We start from the raw sequence: 22,548 nt of genomic DNA on the forward strand, positions 1-22,548 counted from the left end.
ACCTCAACCCTGTTGAGATGGTTTGGGATGAGTTAGACCACAGAGTGAAGTAAAAGCAGCCAACAAGTGATCAGCATGTGGGAACTCCTTCAAGACTGTTAGAAAAGCATTCCATGTGAAGCTGGTTTAGAGAATGCCAAGAGTGTGCAAAGCTGTCATCAAGGCAATGGGTGGCTACTTTGAAGAATCTAAAATATATTTTGATTTGTTTAACACTTTTTTGGTTACTACATGATTCCATGTGTGTTATTTCATAGTTTGTCTTCCCTATTATTCTACAATGTAGAAAATAGGCCAAAAAAAAAAAAACGAAAGTGAATAGGTGTCCAAACATTTGACTGGTACTGTATATTCGACCTTACTTCAGTGAAATATGTAAATTCCTCAGGAGGAAATATACAGTAATATAATATGTTAATGATACTGTTAATTGTCTGTGCACATTTCTGTGATAATTATAACAATATCATAATTATACTGTTAGGCCTATTATTATTATTATTATTATTACTTTTTTAAATGTAGCCTACGGGTTCTCATTTAACACACATAACTTTCTATTCACATCTATTCCACTTGCTTTATAACACAGCAAGTTTCACACCAAGCAATACAAGTCATCCTGTGATTTGAGCCGTTTAATTAAAAAACAACAACATTTTACTGCGTTTCAAGTGGCACAGCCAGAGAACGAAAGGCGACTTCAACGAATTATCCGCTCTTGATAAGACTTCTCTGAAATCGGTAGGATCGACACCCGGTAACGTATTTTCAAAATCGTGGGGGGAGATTTCAATAAAGTCACTGCCCCCAAGTATGTTGATTGACGTTACCCAATGGCTCCTCCCTGAAATATTTTTTTTCTTCGTTTTCCAGTGTAGTGCGTTGATTTCATACCAAAGTCATACCTAACATTCCACTTACACTGTCAAACCAGGATAAATATTATTGAAAACGATAATGCGCCCAAAAATTAAGTATCAAAATGAGTAAATTACCTTCGCTTTTGTCAGGAGGGGTGACGACCAAATAAAAAGGTGAGTAACCATTAATTTGTTCCCTTTGTTTAAGCGCTTTCGGTGAAGTTTTCATGCTGCGCTCGGTGAAGTTTTCAGATCATTGTCATTTTTTGCATTTTTTCGTGGAACTCCCTGCGTTGGGAGGGAATAAAAGAATACGGGATTGATCGCCTATATTGTGTGTGACTTTCTCTGTGTGCAGGAAATCTTTGCTAAGCTTTTAACTATATTGACCATACTCACTGACAATAATAAGCCATTAGTATTGCTTCTTTGTCAATACTATGGGACAACGACCATGTTTCCTTTCTTTTTCGTACAGCTGCTTGGATCTGGACCACTTTCCTCCAAACTTGTTCTCCAGAAGAATCAAGTGGTTATATACCCAAGAATTGACAGACAGTGAAAGGAAAATTGGAGGAATACATAACTCGACATTTTACGCGCTGTTTTGCTGCACTCCATAGGTAAGTGAATCACCGAATTTGGTAACATCGTGTCCAAGGAAAGATACGACCCCCCCAACCAATTTATAGAAGTTTAGATTTACGTAGGTCTAAAAAAAAGAAAGTTTATTTCATATTATTCTTTATCATATTACAGTAATATGTTATGTGTTCAATGGATGTTTACCTTTTTTGTTTTACCAGAAAATGGCAACACTGACAAAACAAATCTGTTTCAATCAGTTTCACGCAAAACAGATACGCTGTTGTTCTTGCTACAATTTGACATGGTCGTTTATGCGTATTAATATATGTATAAATACAACAGAGAGAACATGAAGCTATCGTAACTTCAGTACGCACACACCACTGCAGCCTCTATACTGTTGTTTACGAAATGCTCAGATTTACTTAGGACAATTGGAAATGGTTTATTTTTCATTGTCTAATCAGTCCTCTGACTGTATTCCCTATGATGAAGAGAAACAGTCAGTTTTTATTTTAATATGTCCTCATGAATGTTGTATTATTCCTTTGTGTGTATCCCTTACTGAATAATAGTTCAACAGCCAAATTAGTGCAGATTTTTAAATCAACAATTTTCGCATTAGCCAACTATTTACATTTCTTTCAACCTTTCTTTTATATGGGTAAATCATGTATAAGTAAGGGTTTTGTGCTTTCTTTGAGTTGTGGATCCTTCTTGATCTTCTCCACAGGAGCCAGTGATGTTTCACCGGAAATCTTTACTTAAATATTTAATCCTTATATTAGCATTTAAAATGGATGGATCTGTGTGCATTTAATTGTATATCTTCATGACACACCTGTTCATGGTGTGCTATTGGTTACGCTTGGGAAAACAGACCATTCTTGCTCCAAATGCTTTCCTTATTAGAGAAATACAAAAAAAGTGTGATGCTTTGCAAGGTTTATCATTTTTATTCTCTCTTAACCACCCTGTAAAACAAGTGTACACAACAATGTTACAGTCCAGTCAATGCCATTCAACAGGTAGAACAATATAATGTCTTTCAAGTTCATCACTAAGTACTGTTAGTAGACCAGCCAGAAAAGCCTGTTTAGGGTTGAGATTATAGACATTTAGGGTCACATTCAAATTGTAAACAAGCCATTCATGTTTACACCACTGTAAAGATAAGTCAGTCGCCATTTCGTCAAACTATATGAAACAATATGTCGTTCTGCCCCTGAACAAGGCAGTTAACCCACAGTTCCTAGGTAGGCCCTCATTGTAAATAACAATTTGCCTAGTTAAATAAATGTTACATTTAAATAAATAAAAAACAGTTGAAAAAGTTAAAAAGTTAAGAAATAAGAGAGAAAGTCACAAACACAAAAAAATAAAACATATTTAGAATCACACCAAATCACAATTTACGTTAGTTTATAATTGACATAATTGATCCATACAAACACTAGCCCCAGGTCATCTGCCCAACTGTAAATCTTTCAGACGGACTCAGAAGTGTCGCTAAGTTGTTGAAGCACTGCAGGCACTCCTGGTTGCAGCTGCACATTCTCTGACTCTTGAAGAGATAGACCAATGTTTGCCTATAACAGTCTCCCGTAACGATTGAAGCTAACATATGGTATTTGGTTGATAATGTGATACAAGTGTTGTCCATTAGAATGAGTATGCTATAGATAATGTAAAGGTAATATGTGATGTCTATATTGTGGCAATATGAGTTTCAGTATAGGGTAACAGTACTGACTGAGGTACATAGGCGAAACAGGTAGTTGAGTTGACATTGTTGGAATTGTTTATACCCGAAAATAGGTTGTATTCTAATAGTGCTGCCTGTTTTGTATCATATTTTTGTGCAACCAAACAAAGAAGCACGAAGGCTTAGATAGTATTGGACATTTCAGGAATGACTGAAATTTAAGGATCTATATGCACAATAAGTTAAACTGTTTATGAATTAAAAAAAAAAGGCTGCCATTAATTTCTACACTTTACTGCAAAAACATGCCGTTAGTTTTACAAGTACGTTGTGGAATTAAAAAAGGGGAATAGACTCTTGTCTCTATCCATTTTTATTGTGTTTGGGTGGTCCGTACAAAAAAAAAAAAACAGAACCCATCAGACCATACTTTGAAGTTACACATTGTTGATGTCCTGTGTTGGAAGTATAGTACCGTCCAACATAAACATTTGGGAGACTAAAGATGAATCACACTTAGATGGAATCCACAGTAGGGGTAGGGGGAAACAGTGCCACTGGCCATCCCTAGCACCTTTATTATTGTTTTGTTGCCGAGTTGAGGAGCACCATGCAGCATGGTAAAAAAAAAGAAGACTTTGCCCTCTTATCGTGTGCAGTGATGTCCGGGGGGGGGGGGGGGGGGTGGTGTTTGTCGTGTTTGCAGTAACTCTGTTGTTGTAATATGGCAAACGGACGTGGCTGTTTCTCCTTTAAGGATTCTAGCTTTAAATAAATATGTCATCGTCAGTAGGGGCAACAGTGCCACTGTCTGCCCCACGGCCGTCGTTATTGTTTTTGTTTTGTTTGACGGCGCGGTAAAAAAAGGTTTAAAAAAAAAAAGAAGAAAAGATTGCACTACATATGCTGCTGTTCTATTACGCATGTGATGATATCAGAGGAGGAGGAGGGGGGGGGGACTGTATCCTTTAACATCTACAAAGCTGGGCCAATTTACTTTTTCTGAGAATGTGGAAATTGTGTGCATGTGAAAAACAAAAGAAAGCAGTGAAAGTATCCTTTGTGAATGAAGGTACTCTAATATTAGGTTGTGATGGAGTAATGACGAGAGGGTAAATCTGGGAAGGATCAATATTCTGCTGCTCTGACAGATTCTCCCGCCGTCCTCAGTGTGTTTATGCAACATGCATGTAGCAGACTAGCGCTATGCTTTGCTCTGCTCTGCTCTCAGTCCCAACACAATCAGCTCTTTCTCAAACAAATTGCAACACTGCAACTCATACTCGGAGTTTACTCTGTGGGCTAAGTATATTTTGTTTATGCCTGGCAGCTTTACTTGTAACGCAAAGGCCATAGCTGTCTGCCTGCTCTAATGCTTTATTTGAACAATATTCTTTTAAAGTGGGTAGTTTATCTTCTGGTCTCCCTAGCTGTAGTTCCCCAGGCCATCGGTACAAACAATAATTTCATTAACCTGTTCTATCCCAGCTTAGTGTACGTACGGGCACTGGGCAGGGGCTTTTATTTCAGGACAGAAAGGGTAATAAGACAGTCAAGTGCAGATGTGAACTTACAACACCTTTTCCAAAGCTAATAATATAGGTTGATGAAGTCGAAAGTGCAATTTAGGAAAACTTTAGAAACTCTGGGGCGGGATGGTGCGGCTATTTTGTATTAAATAAACTGGGTGGTTCGAGCCCTGAATGCTGATTTGGCTGACAGCCATGGTATATTTAAGCAATAAAGGCCAAAGGGGGTGTGGTATATGAACAATATACCACGGCTAAGGGCTGTTCTTATGCACGAGGCAACGCGGAGTGCCTGGATACAACCCTTCGCCGTGTTATATTGGCCATATACCAAACCCCCGAGGTGCCTTATTGCTATTATAAACTTATATACCAACATAATTAGAGCAGTAAAAATAAATATTTTGTCATACCCGTATCTGATATATCACGGCTGTCAGCCAATCAGCATTCAGGGCTCGAACCACCCAGTTTATAACAGACCGTATACCTCGGGGGTTTGTGGTATATGGCCAACATACCACGGCTAAGGGCTGTGTCCAAGCACTCGTTGCGTTGTGCTTAAGAAGAGCCATTAGGCTGTGGTATATTGGCCATATATTGCTTAATTATAACACAGCTACTATCCAGGCATTGACTCGGACCTTCATCCATTGTGCATTGGCATGGCATGGATAATAAATGTGTCCCTCTCTTTAACAATATAATCAGGGAATGTTTTTTTTTATGTTGCCACCACTGTGGTTTTCATGGTCGTGAATAAAATGGTCTATTTGGTGTACTGCAAAAAAACATCAGAGTGACAAGCCTATAATATTTTTAAGGATTCCAAAATTCTACTTGTAAGTAGGCTTACTGTTAAAATGTGTCATTTATCTGACTGGGTTAATTGCTCTTCAGATGATATTATCTTATGTCAGACAGCATATAATTTTAAATGTTTACATTTTGTATACCATCCATTTCCTACTTTCAAACATACTTTCCTTTAAAATACTATATATGTTTTGTGTTTGTGCTGGAGAGTGCTAGAAACAACCCAGCATATCTTCACTGGCCATATGAGAGCAACTTCACTGGTTTGTGCTAAAAACCCATCAGAAGACCGGCTAATGAGCGCTGCCCATTTTGTGCAGACGTTGGTTGCCTTTTTAGCACCATTGCCAGAAGTGGTCTTCCAAATGGTGGCCACATACCCCAGAGATCTGAACAAATACCACTTGTGACTGTTGCAGACACACAGAGAGAGCCTCAGAGAGAGCCTCAGAGAGAGCCTCAGAGAGAGCCTCAGAGAGAGCCTCAGAGAGAGCCTCAGAGAGAGCCTCAGAGAGAGCCTCAGAGAGAGCCTCAGAGAGAGCCTCAGAGAGAGCCTCAGAGAGAGCCTCAGAGAGAGCCTCAGAGAGAGCTGGCCTTCACAACATATGAGTATAATATTTAACTCAAGCGCGCATAAAAAAATATTCATTTGGGTAATGTTTCATTTATAGCCATGTACAATGCACTTTAATGTGGTTCTAAGGCATTGTTAGATTTGTCTTAAGCATATGTAATGCTATCCTTATTTCCAGGATCAGAGTCAATGCACCCCTTAAGCAATTACCATGTCTTAGCCTAATTAGAATACCATGAATAAACCTTTGATTAACATTAATGCATTGAGTGCATGGGCTTGTTTACATGTTCTCCTAATGTAGTAAGGCCCTAACTAACAGATACGACTTCTGGCCTCCCTGACTGCTCAAGGGAGGAGCTTGGGAGTGGCCTAGAACAGTATAGTCTTTGTGTCCATCTTTTTCCAAATGGCTTAACTTTTCAGTTGCTCTTGTTGCAACCAATTGTTGATAGTGATGAACTTCACAAACCAACCCTCTATTGTATCGAGAGAATGACAACACAACTCTGTGGGCTCATGCTTTATGCAGCAGTAAACAGGAAGTCTATTTGTTAGTTTGTGTCTCAGGTGGTGTCCATTATGGTGTCCATTATCAATGATGGCGGCAACAAACCAGGCCTGGCTTTCTGGGATCCTGTCTTATGACTGATGTAGTGGGCATCGTGTTGGAGTGGGGCTCCAATGACTTAAAAGGGGCACTCGTATGAAGCCTCGCTCTTAATCCCTGCCTTTAGAGTGGGGAGTTGGAGGACGACCTCTCCAAAACCAAACCACACACTTACTGAAGAATTTAGAGCGTACTAAGCATCATACACATCTAAAAGTGTTGTGTAAAGTATCAACCGGGCTTCTTATGCTTTGTTAAATGAGTTGTAGGCTACACAATGACAATTCATTTTGAAAGGATGATCGCCTCTGGGTTTTGGGTTCGAAAGTTAGTTCCTTCATAAACATTTTTTTTATGTATATATTTTTTTTAAACTTTCCTGACCTCATTTTTCTTGCCATGCAACAAGTACCACATATAGATGACCCTTTATCGCCAGGCTATATGAGTAACTGTATAAGCTTTGCGCACGTCTTAACGGTTTCACAGATTAAGGCACCAAACCGCTGGCCTCACCACAGAGTGAACAACTCAGGCGAGGAGGAGAGGATGACTGCTCTGCAACGCTCCCTGGAAAATGTCTGATTAAACTGCTGAATCAGGCTGTAAAATAAGCAGTCTGGCGCGCTCTCTCCGCTTTGTGTCAGTCTTTCCTCTGTTGGTCGGCTGGATTAAAGCTGTACTCCATGGAGCTGTGAGATGCTGGGGTAGAACCTAGTCTGCAGGGTCTGTGTTGTAGGAGGACATGGATTAGTCAATCACCCGCCATTCGGGCCCTGGGTCGATGTTTTATACTAGAAGGAAGACTTTTTTTGATGTCTCATGGCAGATTGGGAAAATTTCTAACATTTGTTTCTCTTTCTGTCAGACTTGGAAATAATTCAGTTGATTTCAGCCTTTCCAATTCAAACATGCCTTTTTGTGGGTATCCAAATAGAATCAAGCTGCTTAGAGTGCGACTGCCTTACTGACTGAATGTAAGCCCCTCTCTCTGTTTCCTTCTGCCTCTATTTCGCCCTACTCTTTCCTCCTCTCTTCCAACCTCTGTCCTACACTTTCCATCTCTCGCTCTCTCTCCCCCCTTCTGTCTCCCCTTCAATTTCTCTCCCTCTGCCTCTTGCCGTGTGAGCTGTCGGTCGTCCAGCCCTCCGCTCACTCTCAGCTCTGATTGTTTCCTGAGCGCCGTGCCAGAGAGGAAGTAGGAGGAAGTTATTGGAGGAGCTGGAGAGAATTTATTAGGGGCAAACACAGACAGGGGAGAGGAGGGGGAGGGGGAGCTCCTCTAGTGCTCTGAGATGGGGCTCTCATACACTTGGGAGTCTAGGAGGGGAGGGAGGACTGGCAGTGTCTTGGCCCTCTCTACCTCAGATTTAAATCTGATTGCATACTGTAACCCAGTGGTAAAATAAGCTGCATTTGAGTAAAGAGAGAAAGAGCAAGAGTGTGTGTGGGTGCAAGCACGTGTGTGTGTGTGTGTGTCAGTTGGTCAGGGGTAAGGAACTGTCTCCAGCCCTGTGAGAGAACCGATCTCTTGGCCTGAGTGTATTTAAAAAAAACAAAAATCTGTAATCTGACCTTAGAGAGCAGCTGCTCCTTCAATCGCCAAGTCCTGTTGTTCTCCTTGTCAAGTGTGTGTTTGTCAGGCTCTGAGTGTGTGGGTGTCTCAGAGAGAGAGAGAATGTGTGCATCTGTGTATAATTGGCCCTTCAGCCATGATAATGGGATTTTCTTTGGGGTTGTGTGCAGAAAGAGAAACATATTTAAATAATTATGTGTGTGTTTAGATGGGTGTGTGCAGGGCTTAGGCTAGGGGTTGGGGACTGCCCTCGGGGGGGGGGGGGGGGGGGTACCTCTCTTGGAGGCCCTCACCAGCAAGTGTCCCAGCTGCAATAGCAGCCCTAACAAAGCCTACATTCTGACAGACAGGAACAATCTGACAAAGACATTATGATATTATAAACAGATGGGAGGAAGACTATGCAGTCCACCAACCTGTACCCATTTTGTTTTTACAGTCCACCAACATGTACCTGTTTTGTTATTGTTACAGTCCACCAACATGTACCCGTCTTGTTATTGTTACAGTCCACCAACATGTACCCGTCTTGTTATTGTTACAGTCCACCAACCTGTACCCGTTTTGTTATTGTTACAGTCCACCAACATGTACCCGTTTTGTTATTGTTACAGTCCACCAACATGTACCCGTTTTGTTATTGTTACAGTCCACCAACATGTACCCGTTTTGTTATTGTTACAGTCCACCAACATGTACCCGTTTTGTTACTTTTACAGTCCACTGACATGTACCCGTTTTGTTATTGTTACAGTCCACATTTTGTTATTGTTACAGTCCACCAACATGTTATCGTTTTGTTATTGTTAGTCCACCAACATGTACCAGTTCTGTTACTTTTACAGACCACTGACATGTACCCGTTTTGTTACTTTATTTGTTCTAAATCTCTGAGGTTAGGATTAACTTATTGTTTACGGGCATGACGGTGAGAAAAATGCATGAGGTTGAGCGAAATGCATATCTCTTCGGTATGATCCCATTCAATTTCAATGGGACATCTGCTCAGAGTGGGAGTTAGGCTACTTAGCTCTCCAATGCCGTTTGCTTCCTAGTGTCACAGTTGAGTGTTTGTCGGGGGCATTTTACACCGACTTGAAACGACTTCATGTAAAGATGACCTCATTTGATTGACAGCATTGGTTGGCTGTCCAGTCAAGGATTACTTTGGAGGATGGTGTCTGTCTGAACCATGGTTTCCTCATCAGTTACACCATTGTCCCAGCTCAATAGGCCAGACTTCTCCCTCTCAGGGGATGTTTAGTCTCTGTAAAACTATTATTTATTTCTGAAATCCATCCTGTTTGTATCGAAGTGCAACATATGAATGAAACGTTACTTTCCCACCACTTTTGGAATGGAACACGGATGACCCCATGTCATAGTGTAGGGTCTGTCATTTTTCACTTCGCCATTGCCCTACTCCACCAAATAAAAGACAAATGGATCATCTTTTGAATGCATCAGGGTGATGTCCTCATTTTATAAAACATTGGTTGAGTGTATAAATCACTGGTTATCCCTCTACAATCGTCCACCCACAGCCAAAATACACACAACCTCTACTTGTTTTCCTGTCTGTGGCAGTCTCTGTGAGGGTTTTCACATGTTGACTGTGGACAGTTAAACGCATAATATAACACACGTACTCTCAGGAGTCACATGGAATTCCTTCCTGTGTTTATACCGACAATTTCCCATAGAAGAAGAGTGGGCCAGGACATATAATGACTCAAACATATTCAGCATTACATGGGATGTATTATTATAAGCAATGCTGGGAACAGTATAGACCAGCAAACCTGCAAAGGGGCCGGTGCAAAGATATGTCAAAGTCCTGAAAATGTAGGATCTTAATTGGATCACTCTTTAGTTTTGAATTTTCTTGCACAGCAAACTTGTAGTGTATTTGAGTTTTAAAAAGGCTTTTAAAGTTTGAAATTGCAGACAAAATGTGTCAACCCCTACAGAAATGTCCAGTAATTAATAATGACGTAATAATTCACATTCCCTGTTGCTCCAGGATTATTTTCCTGCTGTAGTAAACTGGCTCAAATTAAGATCCTACATCTGTAGCTTTATGAGGCCTGGGAAAACAGATTGAGAGGGTTTCTAGGCTGTGAATGGTGGAGTTTGAATGAATGTGCGAGGTGCATAGCTCTCCACTGGTATTTACATTCCTGCTACGGCTGTACAATTAATTGAATTCACATCAAAATCACAATATTGATATGTGCAATTTCCATATCTTAACAGATATCCATATAACAATATTTTGAACCTCCACTCAGCAGTTTTAAATTTTTAATAGTTTACTCATCTCTCTCTCCCCTTCTCCTATTGGGGCTGCTTTCCACACACACAAAGCCTCACCTCCTGTCGCTCAAGCGGCGCAGTTCCTCCTCCCTGCTGTTAGTCACTATAAGTTTGCATGCTGTTCTGTTAGGTTAAATGCAGTCAACAGATCGTTCCAAACAAGAAAAATCTGCTTTCCACATTGCTTCTTAATACCATTATATACCCAAGTATTTTGATCTATATCAGAAGCCAAATCACAATATTTGGTAGATAAATTGCAATTAGATTTTTTCCCATATCATGCAGACCCAATTCCTGCTGCACATTAGAATCTGTAGCATGTTGGTCTCAGTCAGGTCTGGCTGGACCTACTCCCAGAGAGTGTGGGAGGGGAAGTCTGGTTGTCACTAGTTACCACAGCCACAAAGTTAAATGGCCTACTGTAAAAATTCATGGAAACTACAATTTGCTTTTTGGACTTAATTTAAGGTTAAGCATACAGTTAACCACACTGGTAAGGGTAGGGTTAGTTTTAAAATCTGATTTTAAGAAGATAAATTGTAGAAATAGGCTCAGTTTAGCCATTATTATGACTTTGTGGCCGTGTTAACTAGTGACGACCGGGAAGTGTGTGTCTCGCCTAACTTTGTATTCAATCTGTTTAGCGTGTCATTCAATCTTATCCCATCTGGCAACAGGTGAAATACGCCATTCATCGAAAGTCTATTTGTTTATATGTTTCTGCCTGCTTGTGTGAGTTTATATTTGTGTCCGTATTAGTGTGTGTGCTTGTGCATGATGCTAAATCTGTGCTCTCTGTTGTCAGCCTCCCATCACAGATGTGCTGTGTTTCACCCATAAGGAATCAAAGGGCCTTTCGTCTTTGTGAGTAACAGCTGATTTGATATATAGTCTATCTTCTGAGGGTTTTGAATATTTTACATTTGCGGAGCAAATGTTTAGGCGAACCAAACGTGTGCTTACATACACCCTTAAACGAGAAAATATTACCGTTTGTCCACCTTAGCCAGTAGTCACTTGTTAAACCACTGTTCCTAGGCCATCATTGAAATTAAGAATTAGTTCTTAACTGACTTGCCTAGTTAACCTCTTGGGTCGACCCGGGACGCATGCGTCCCATCTAGACATCTGGAAATGCAAATGCGCTATGCTAAATGCTAATAGCACTCGTTAAAACTCAAACGTTCATTAAAACACATGCAGGGTACTGAATTAAAGCTACACTCGTTGTGAATCCAGCCAACAAGTCAGATTTTAAAAATGTTTTTCGGTGAAAGCATGAGAAGCTATTATCTGATAGCATGCAACACCCCAAAAGACCCGCAGGGGACGTAAACAAAATAATTAGCATAGTCGGCGCTACACAAAACGCAGAAATAAAATATAAAAACATTCATTACCTTTGACAATCTTCTTTGTTGGCACTCCTAGATGTCCCATAAACATCACTATTGGGTCTTTTTTTTTCTCTCGATTAAATCGGTCCATATATAGCCTAGATATCGATCTATGAAGACTGTGATCAAGGAAAAAAAACAGCGTTTTATAACGCAACGTCATTTTTTTACATTAAAAAAGTTGACGATAAACTTTGACAAAACACTTCGAAATACTTTTGTAATGTAACTTTAGGTATTAGTAAACGTTAATAATCTATCAATTTGATTAAGGGGCGATGTATATTCAATAGCTCGACGTCTTCAAATCATGTTCAGAAATTTCTACTCCAAAACATCCTGTCGGAGACCGGAGGAAATGGGCTGTCTCTTCTTCGTTTGACCAAGAAACAAAGCCTAGGCAATTGACAAGACTGGTGACATCGTGTGGAAGCTGTAGGAATTGCAATCTCGGCTCCAGGTAATGTGGTGTCCATTCAACAATACAATACTTCGGCTTCCAAACTTCAGGTTGCCTCAAGAAGAAATGTGCGCATGAACAGCCCCCTCCCAAAATTGCCAAAGCAAACAGAAAGGTGCACAAACTACTCCAAACTTTTTTGGATGGGAAGCATGCGGATGTCTTAATGTAACCTTACAGATGTAGGATCTTAATTTGGGCCAGTTTACTGCAGCAGGAAAATAATCCTGCAACAACAGGAAATGCAATTATTTATGTGGATTATAATTTAGGGAATTTTTTTGTAGGGGTCGATGTCTAGTCTGACATTTTAAAGTGTAAATTACAAACTTTTGAAGCCTTTTTCAACCTTGAGTACACTACAGGTTTGCATTTCCTGTTGCAGGAAATTCTCAGCAACAAAAGAGCGATCAAATTAAGATCCCACATCTGTATGTACCTAAACTCCTTATGGTTTGGTGTTTTAATAATGTTAACACTGTCTAATAACTAACATTTAATAGGTTGATTGCTTTGGTCCCAGGAGTTCCCAATTATCGTAGTAGAAATAGCCATAATGTAGCATCTGACATGTTTACTTTGTAAAACCATTGTTGATCGTTAAATACACAATTGCACAGTTGTATGCAAGTGTCTCATTTCCGTTTGCTGTGTCATAGACAATTTAGACTTTTCTGCACTGTTTTACTGCATAATATTGAATTACCCAGTAACATAGTGAAACAGTCCATATAATCATAGCGTTGACAATGCCCTCCCTCTTTGGTGGTTAGCGTCAGGCAGCGTCATAGAGAGGCTGTGAGTGTGGTTGTGTGTCTCTCTCTCGCTCTGTCCATGCTGATGTTGCATTCCAGCAGAAACAATCCTACTGTTCTCCAGACCCCGAAGTGGAAGCCTAAATTGGACAAGCCGCCCCCTCCAACCCCCCCCCCCCCCCACATGTATCCCTTGGTCTCCAGTCCTTATTTGGGCAGAGACGTTCTGAGCGCTGGGCGTAGGGTTGGAGTGGGGGGGGCGTCGGGTTGACACAAAAGAGGCAGGAGGAGGAACAGTGAGCGCTCACAGCCCTTTCTTAATAAGGACATGTCTGGAATGTGAGCCTCGCTCTCCATGAGAGCTTCTCTTTCACACACAGCACAGCAGCACCATACTAAACAGACTCCTATACTATTATAGCCCATTACTCAGGGATCCTGATCGGTACTGTCAAATCCCCATGACAAAACTTAAGAAACTCAGAATCACTCGCACTATTCAACAATCTCCTCCTATGATCCTGCTTGAATGGGAAAGAGACAGCTGTGTCTTCACTACTAGGATACAGCTAGGGATTAACACTGGGACTGCCTCCAAAAAATGTACACACCATTTGGACATACTTGACCCAACATTGCTGGTCTTAAGAGACCCCAACACGTAATGGATTCCACTAGATACTTGCATGTGCATTATGCAATATGCACCTACACCTTTCTACTGCAGTGGACTTTGACTGCGGAAGTTTCTGGTCATTGGATCTGCTCATCTGGAGTGGTGTTGATGAGTTGGGGTAGATGCATAGCTGCAGCCGGATCTCGGTGGACTTCTACGAGCACTGCTCAAATTCGGCCGTGATCTCCACATTCAGTCGGCGATTTAACACCAACCTTTGTCCTGGGGGGCCCAAAGCTCTCAGGTTTACCTCAATCTCACTGTCCCTCTACCAGACTAATTAGACTGCTGAACATTTAAACTGACTACCTGCACCTTAGCACACGCCACACTTTGTTCTTATATCCTCCTAGGGACATTCAAAATCCTATTTTCCCTAACCTTAACCCAAACCCTTTACCCAACCCTTTACCCTTATTGTTGTTGCATTGTCGAGAAGGAACCTGCAAGGAAGCATTTCGTTGGACGGTGTACACCATGTGTATCCCGTACATATGACTAATGAAACTTGAAACTAGGCATTACACTTAAGTTATGGATGTTAGCTAGAAACTAACTCTGCTGTTTGTGACTAGCCTAGTGTGTTATATTCAGGCCTAGTCAGACTGGATTGGAGGGTTTTCCCTTCAGGAGGTAGAACTGGTTTTCCAGGCAGTTCTATATCCCATCATGCTTAGGGAATGAAAAATGGCAAGTTGCCCATTATTTTGGCTACCATGGCTAGAAGAAAAAAAAGATCTCAGAGACTTTGAAAGAGGGGTTTCAAAAGGAGCGTAGGGGGTTTCAAGTGTGTGTGTGTGTGTGTCAGTCACCAGATCTCAACCCAATTGAACACTTATTGGAGATTTTGAAGCGGCGCCTGAGGCAGTGCATTATACCAGCATCAACAAAACACCAAATAATGGAATTTTCATGAAAGAAATGGTGTTGCATCCCTCCAATAGAGTTCCATACACTTGTAGAATCTATGCCACGGCGCATTGAAGCTGTTCTGGCAGCTCGTGGTGGCCCAATGCCCTATTGAGACAGTTTTATGTAGGGGTTTCCTTTATTTTGGCAGTTACTTGTACATATTCTTATTGTATTGTAAAGAGGGGTAAATGGAGAAACAATGCCCATTTTCTGCATCTTTGGTCTTTTAGTGAAGAAAAATGTTTAAAAAATAAATAAAAATAAAACTTTGTACAATGGGGTAGTTGTGATTTTTAGTAAATAATACTTTAGCTTTTCTTTTCACATCTGTCTTAAAGTCCTCCGATTCATATTTCTGAAGTTGCATTGTGGAAGTTGTCAAAACAGCAACTTTAAAATGTGCAACGATGCCCTCGTGAATTTGTTTTACAGAGGAACCTCAAAATGTTCTTGCCACGTGAGGAGTTGAGTTTATACCCATAGGACCATCCCAAGTGACCTTCCCCATATTTGTCCAATGTGTATTTTTGTCAACAACTGCACAATTTCAGATATATAAAACACACGCATCCTGGAATAATGGATACTTCAGGGACGCTTGTTTCAGAAACAATACAATGCCGAAGAGGCAGCTTGAAAAATACTTAAGATCTCGGCCTGCTCTTTAGTCATGAGCCAACCACATTTGGACACAGTCCCCTAACCACAATAATTCTTTGAGGCCACTGCTGATTAGTGTGCTCTTTACACTAGGTTTTTATAGAATAGCTTGAATTCATTTGGCAATTTTAGAGACAAAGGCTAGGAAATGGTAATAATTAGTGGCTGAATTGTTTATTTATACAGATTTTATGATTTCAATGAAAACAGACAGCCGAGACCAAATTAGCCTACTTTATAAGGCAGAATTTGAAATGCACTTGCCAGCTAATGGTGATGGTGATTGTGTCGACAAGGATTACAACATACCTTTCTCATACTTTTTCGTAATGAAAGTACCAAAAAAAAGTATGAATCTGAATGCCTCACTACTGTAATTCACTCTGGATAAGAGTGCAAGCTCTATATCTATTTCTATGGGCACAAGCACTGTTCACGACACGAACTGTTCACACCCCTCTTGTTGGCGGAGAGAACATTTTCCAGGTTTAAAGCTTATTTCCTGCAATTCTACACTTTTTGTCATGGGGATCAGAGAAAATATTGCTGTTTTTAAGCTACTTGTCTTGCAATTCTCTACTTTTTGCCTTGTCTAATGTGTACTCATGTGATATTTTAATGACAAACATTACAACAAAACAAAAATTGCGCCTTGTGCATTCTACTATTACAACTTTCAAGAGGAGGAAAGCTGGACTGAGTTCCTCTTTTTTTGTGTGTGTGTGTGGGGGGGGCGCTAAATTACTAAATTGATAAAAATGTTAATGAAGGTCTCTCTCTCTCCCAGATCCTCTGACTGTGGGGCTCGGGGTCGGGCCCAGGGTGAGCCGCCACCATTGCTTCCAACGAGTGGAGTGCCAACGGTAGCCCGGGGGATGGGCTGGACGAGGGGAACGATGAGCTGGACAAGGCCATGGACGGGGACGCCGAGGGGGTGTGGAGCCCAGACATAGAGCAGAGCTTCCAGGAGGCCCTGGCCATCTACCCCCCCTGTGGACGGAGGAAAATCATCCTCTCAGACGAAGGCAAGATGTACGGTGAGTAAAACACATACGCACTGTAAAAAAAATGTATGATAAATGTTTTTCATCATCAATGTAGATGCCAAAATAAGGTGCTGTGGTTTGATTGGCTCCATCAGCCACATTGTTAATGTTTTACCTCTCAAGAGACATTCGTCGTCGTCAACCAAACCAGATTCAGTAGTTTGTCTAGTTATACCTAACATGATTCATTTAAGCTTTTAGATACAGAGCTAAGTCATTTATGTACTTCTGTACTATTTGGTGTGTAACAGTATAACTTCCGTCCCTCTACTCGCCCCCACCTGGGCTCGAACCAGGGACCCTCTGCACACATCAACAACTGACACCCATGAAGCATCGTTACCCATCGCTATTAGCGCGCACCACCGCTAACTAGCCAGCCATTTCACATCAGTTACAGGTGCGCGCACGCGCACACACCAAACTTAGTCCACGTGTTAATTTGGCCTGCATCCCTTTCTGGCTCATTCATTGAAAACGCCTGTGGCTCAATGTGTTTGGATCCCATTCCCTTCTGGAGTGAGGGAGGGAAAACACCTCAGCAGTTTGTAGTCTATAGAAAGAAACATGTTTCTTTGATGTACATTATTACTGTTAATGGATATTTGTTTCATCATTCTGATCACCACAGAAAGCTGTCATGTTAAGGCTCTAGTTGTTCTTGCACAATCCATTAGGCAAAGAAAGCTAAGTTTCCCGCCCCTCCCATACGATTGTGTCATAGGCTAAGATGTAGCCTATTTTTTTCTGAGAGTGCTCTACAGAACAAGTCTGAGCTTGTCTTCCACTGACCCAGGGGCTGGTTCTTCCAGTCTCACTAGAACACCGCAGTGGAGCTGAGCTACCCAGAAGACACAAGAGGCAGCTCCCCTCAGCTTGGTTTTCACCTGGCTTTCCTTAGAGCTCCAAACTGGTTCTTTCATCACCTGTCTGTGCCGTCTCCAGCTATGCCACCCATCATGTATTACTCTGCTCTTCCTCATCTGCAGAACAGTACATCTGCAGCCTACTGTGAATTAGGAAAGTGACAAAACCCAGTGGTGTAAACATACTTGAAAGTACTATGAAGTACTTTTTTGGGGTATTATTTATATACTTTTCCAATTTTTAATATTACTTCACTACACTCCTAAATAAAATATACTTTTTACTCCCTACATTTTCCCTGACACCCAAAAGTACTCGTTACATTTTGACAGCCCTTTTTGTCTGGTTTTCTTAATTAATATAAGGAATTAAAAAAATATTTATACTTATACTTTTGAACTTAAGTACATTTTAGCAATTTCATTTACTTTTGATACTTAAGTATATTTTAAACCAAATATATATTTTTTAAACTTTTACTCAAGTAGTATATTACTGGGTGACTTTCACTTTTACTCCAGTCATTTTCTGTTAAGGTATCTTTCCTTTTATTCAAGTATGATAATTGAGTACTTTTTCCACCACTGGCAAAACCTGCTCTCTGCTTTTGCAGCAAAACCAAGTGCCATTCATTAGACTCATGTCAGTCTAACACTAAGGTGCTTCTTACAATAAGTAGTCATGCTCACCTGGTCTCAAGAGTAGCTTTTGCTGCTTCTTGAACCAGTTGGACAGCATTGTAATGATTTTCTCAACACCATAAATCAAACCATGGAAACAAAAAAACACTGCAAAAAGCGTTTGAATCCTTCACAAGGTCCTATAGGGGTCTAAGCTATTTCCTCCACCAGTATGTTCATTAAAATCGCAGGTGGAGAGAGCGCAATTTAGGTGCTGAATTCCTCTGCATCCAGATGGAGGAATTGGCAAGTTGCTGAGTCGAATCGTGAAAGATCCAGGTGTTCGAAACGGGCTGCATTTGTCTTAAGTTATTTTGATCTCCCACTCTCTCCCTCTGATGGGTGAGGAAGAAGAAAAAAAAAAGGGCCTCGGCAGGCTGGGCTGCCGGTTTGAATCAGACAGCCAAGGAGGACCTAAAAACAAATTTAAATGTGAAATTGTCAGGAAATGCATGGGGCACGGGCTGAGATGAGGCTTATTCAGGGGGTTTGACTTCACATTCTCCTCACACATTGTTCCCCAAACCAAAAGATGTTATGTAAACCAGCCTGATGATGTCGGCCGGGTCTCCTCCTCAAGTCCAGTTGTGCAAGTCCTTCAATTATTGTTAATGTCTCAAAGTTTAATCAAAGCCTGTACCGTCAACCTTTTTAAATCCACCATTGGCTTCTATCAGAAAGTATTTCAAGACTATATATTTAGGGGATTCTTTTCATGACTCAGTTGTTTTTCTGTCCTTGCTGTTGTAAAATGGAATGTTTTCGCATGCGTCTGTCAGGAATCTAATTCTTTGGGATCTGAGAGATTTTAAATGTTCGTGGATAGACACGCACATACCTCAGATGACTCGGCTGCTACGCTGCTGTGCTAGCTGCTGCTGTGCTACCTGCGTTTCTGCACTGTTTCAGAGAACATGGAGAACATACCAGTATCATAGGCTAAGCTGGCTGGGATCTAAACAAAGCCAGAGCTCTGATTAGCTCGCCTCTCCAGGCGGGATGTGGTGTTGAGTCTGCCACCAGTTCCATTTACATCATTTCAACTATATCTGATTTGACTGGATGGCTAGCTAGCTTATGAGCGTATTCAGTGACCTGGCTATATGTCAGAGGGACCTGCGGCTAAATGCCATTTCATATTTGGCTTACTTGGTGAGAGGTTCTTGGAATATGAACGGACCAGTTTAGCACCACTTCCATGTGTCTGTGAATTTGTTTATGTATGGCCTATTAGTGATAATGCATTTATTGCAGTGCAGAACTGCACAGTTTGCTCTGACCACATTGCCATGGTTTGACCTTGGTTTGACCTTCCCCTTGAGTCTATTGAAGAAGAGACATTAATGGGAAAACAAGATGGCAGCCCCTCTCCTGGTTTGGCAGGACAGTGAGTGTTCAGAGCCTGTAGCTCAATATTGTTCGTCAGAGAACGAGCACAACAGAAGTGGCAGGTCAACCCCACAGTGTGTTTCCTCTCTTCGCAGCACAGTGTCAGGACCCCCAGTAGAGGTCAAAAACAGCGCCTGCTTTTTTCCAGTGCAGTAAACACCCTATCCAGTCATCTGAAGCCCTTCTGGCAGCGCCGAGGCATGCCCCCGTCCCTGAAGAAGCCTTCTCACAAGGCGATGACCTCAGACATCTAAATCCTGCCCTGACGTGAGGCCGGGGGAATTTTAACGATTGCACTGCGTGTAATGCTTTCTACTTCACACAGTCTCAGACTGCTAGCCTAACACCGTGGCCTCCAAAACCAAGCAAGTCATCATTATCCCTACCATTGGGAATTATATCTGGATTTTTCCACAAGGAATGTTCTTGTGGGAAACCTTGGTATTCCATGATGACTATTAACCCCGGGTATCATGTGGCGCTCAGAATTGACCAGATTTCCTCAATGGTCAGAATATCAGATGACCTTGGAATGGAAAATATAATGTGGAATATATATATTTTTTAAAATCAATAAGTGGAAAACCCCCAAAATGGTAGGAACATAGATGCCAGGCCATGGTTCATTCCTCTGTGTCTGTTGGGGCAACTGAGCACCCAGCGCATTTTAAGGGGACAGACAGGTGGAAGACAGGGATCTTTGGTGGATGAGTGTGTGTCAAAAGAAATGTGGCCCGTCTCGTTTTGTGGTGGGGCATTGCTGACATGTTGTTCACCTGTGTTATCGCTGGAGGAAGACGTTGCCAAGCCCTGAGCACACCTCCGCCTCGCCGAGCCCTGCAGCTGTCACAGCTGCAGTGCACTCTGGGTAATATTTTTTTATTTTTTTTTAAAGACAGCAAATGGGGCGCTGGAGGGAAGCTCATGTCTCTTAGTGACCTTCGCGAGCTGCCAGGAATGAGCGATGGGTTCATTGCATGCACAGAGTTAGTAGAGGGACAGAGTAATATAAGCTGCAGTGGGTGGACGAGTATTCTACACTGTGCATCGGTTTGATAGATGGGAGAGGATAGACTGACTGAGAGGGCCTGGTGTTTCCCTGTTAGCCTCTAGCTGAAATGTCAGGCATGTTCTCTGATGGCCGAACAGTATGGTAGCAATTTTAGCATTACCTCAATGTGAAAGGTGGGAGAGAGTTATGGAGCGAGAGAGAGCTTGATAAGAGACAGCAGGAGGGAGGGAGAGACAGTGTAACAGCGAGTTACCTCCGCTCCCCATCTCAGTGTTCAAGTGGAAAATTCCAGTGGACAGGCAGTAAAAGCAAAGGATAGGCGTGTCCTGGCAGGGAAGAGGTTAAAACACAGCTAAGTCAGCCTGCGGGGGCTCTGCAAACTGCACTGAGTGGGTGTTGAGCAATCTGAGAGAGCGAAAGAGCTAGAGAGAGGTGATGGTAAACAGGGCGAGGAAGAGGTGGGGGGAGATGCGATAGAGATAGGAGGGAGAGAGAGGAAGATGTACAAAAAGTCCATCCTCTGTGTGTGTGTGTGTGTGTGTGTGTGTGCGCGCGCACACACACCAGTTGTATTTCTCGGTGGTGTGTGTGCCAACCTGTCCACCACCTGACTTGGGGCCTAGGAGGCCCCTTCCCTTCCGCCTAGCTGACCCCTCTGTTTAGTCTGAACAGGCTTAGCCAGCCTGCCTCTCAAACCCAATATTCTACTTTGCAATAGTCACGTCTGGCCCGGCAAAAGACAAGCTTATTCCATGGTTTTCAACCCAAGATAGTTACAACATTTAATGAAGACACGCAGAACACAACATTTCTTAGAACAGCCTCTGTAAATTAAGCTCAAGTCCCGTTATTTTTGTGCTGACAATCTGTATTCAGTAGGGATGGCACAGATTTTTAGAAGCAATTACATGTTGACCACAATGGTCACGTTGCGTGTGCAAGCTTTGAAAAATAAAATGTACACATGCATGTTATTCAATAATTTAATCCAAACTGCTTGCGCGCGTCTGAGTGGCCAGGTTCTACTTTAGACGCTTGACGTGCTGCAAGTCCTATGATAATATAGCCATGTGGGTGATTGAAAGATGAACGAGGTCCACACCTTAAAGTTAGTTGCCAACCGCTATATAAAATCCGCAGAAGAACAAAGATGAAGTAGGAGAGATTAATCAAATGAACAAAAAAAATAACTAGGTTTCTCCATTTTATCTGTGGATTAATTGTCAGAGTAGAAAACACACGATTTTGTATGACTATATTGGTACAAATTCTACAAAGATTCAGCAAAAAAAAAAGGAACATATTCATTTCAGACAAAACAACAACCTAATGATTATCTCCCAGGACAAATTACCTAGCAACAGTCGTGTGTGTTTCGATCTGTCCCCAAATAATATAGTTGGTTCAGTTGTTTTTTGGTACTTTAACCTGCGTGTCATGAGCGCATCTGGTGGGGATAGACAAAATCAACATACCCACGATGGCGCACGCTGACGCACGCAGCCGGTTTGGTCAGCATGTTAGTTAGTTCCACTGCTCCCTCAGTCCAGGAGATTGAGAGAGGCAGTTGGGCTAAGGAGAGTAGGGGTCAGTGGGCCAGGCCAGGGGGTAGGGGGGGTTATAATTGTTCTCTCCCACCTCCTGACTGCGACGGTCAGTGGCAGGTGTTACTGTCCGTTGGGTAAGGGGTCACACACATGGGTTGTTTTGGGAAGTGAGGGGTGTGTGGTGTGTGGGCAGCCTTGATGCCAGGTGGCAGTTTTTGGCAAAAACAGTTATGGCTTTGTGTCTCCTTCCAGAATTATACCCTCAGCTGCCTCCCCCTCCCCCATACCTCCCACTCCAATACCGTCCCCTCACTCCACCCTCTCCCACAGCCCTACCAGCCAACCCTCGGACGTGAAGCCCATTAGCTTAGTGCTGTGCGCATGTGTGTCCCCGCAGTCCTTACAGGCACTGGCTGCGCTCGCAGGGCCCTGGCCAATCAGACTGGCTAGCACAGATGTGACAAGCTGGGAGGAATGCTAAGAATGCGGAGGCGCTGGGGCAGGCGTGTCCCTCCTGAGCCTGGGGGAGAGGCAGAGGGCTGGCCGGCTGCTGAAGTTTAGTGTCGG

General features: G+C 42.1%; 1 protein-coding gene across 7 annotated transcripts in view; it reads left to right on the plus strand.

The window, feature by feature from the left end:
- Positions 1-886: 886 nt before the first annotated feature.
- Positions 887-22,548, plus strand: part of LOC124031602 (transcriptional enhancer factor TEF-5-like) — a 38,980-nt gene continuing 17,318 nt past the window's right edge. For all 7 annotated transcript variants that reach the window (XM_046343037.1, XM_046343039.1, XM_046343038.1 and 4 more), the window contains exons 1-3: positions 887-1,037; positions 1,342-1,486; positions 16,228-16,477. In XM_046343037.1, coding sequence (XP_046198993.1) covers positions 16,354-16,477 — 124 coding nt within the window. In that variant the 5' untranslated portion in view covers positions 887-1,037; positions 1,342-1,486; positions 16,228-16,353. The remainder of the gene's footprint in view (positions 1,038-1,341; positions 1,487-16,227; positions 16,478-22,548) is intronic.

This window comes from Oncorhynchus gorbuscha, linkage group LG03 (assembly GCF_021184085.1).
Source record: "Oncorhynchus gorbuscha isolate QuinsamMale2020 ecotype Even-year linkage group LG03, OgorEven_v1.0, whole genome shotgun sequence".
NCBI lineage: Eukaryota > Metazoa > Chordata > Actinopteri > Salmoniformes > Salmonidae > Oncorhynchus > Oncorhynchus gorbuscha.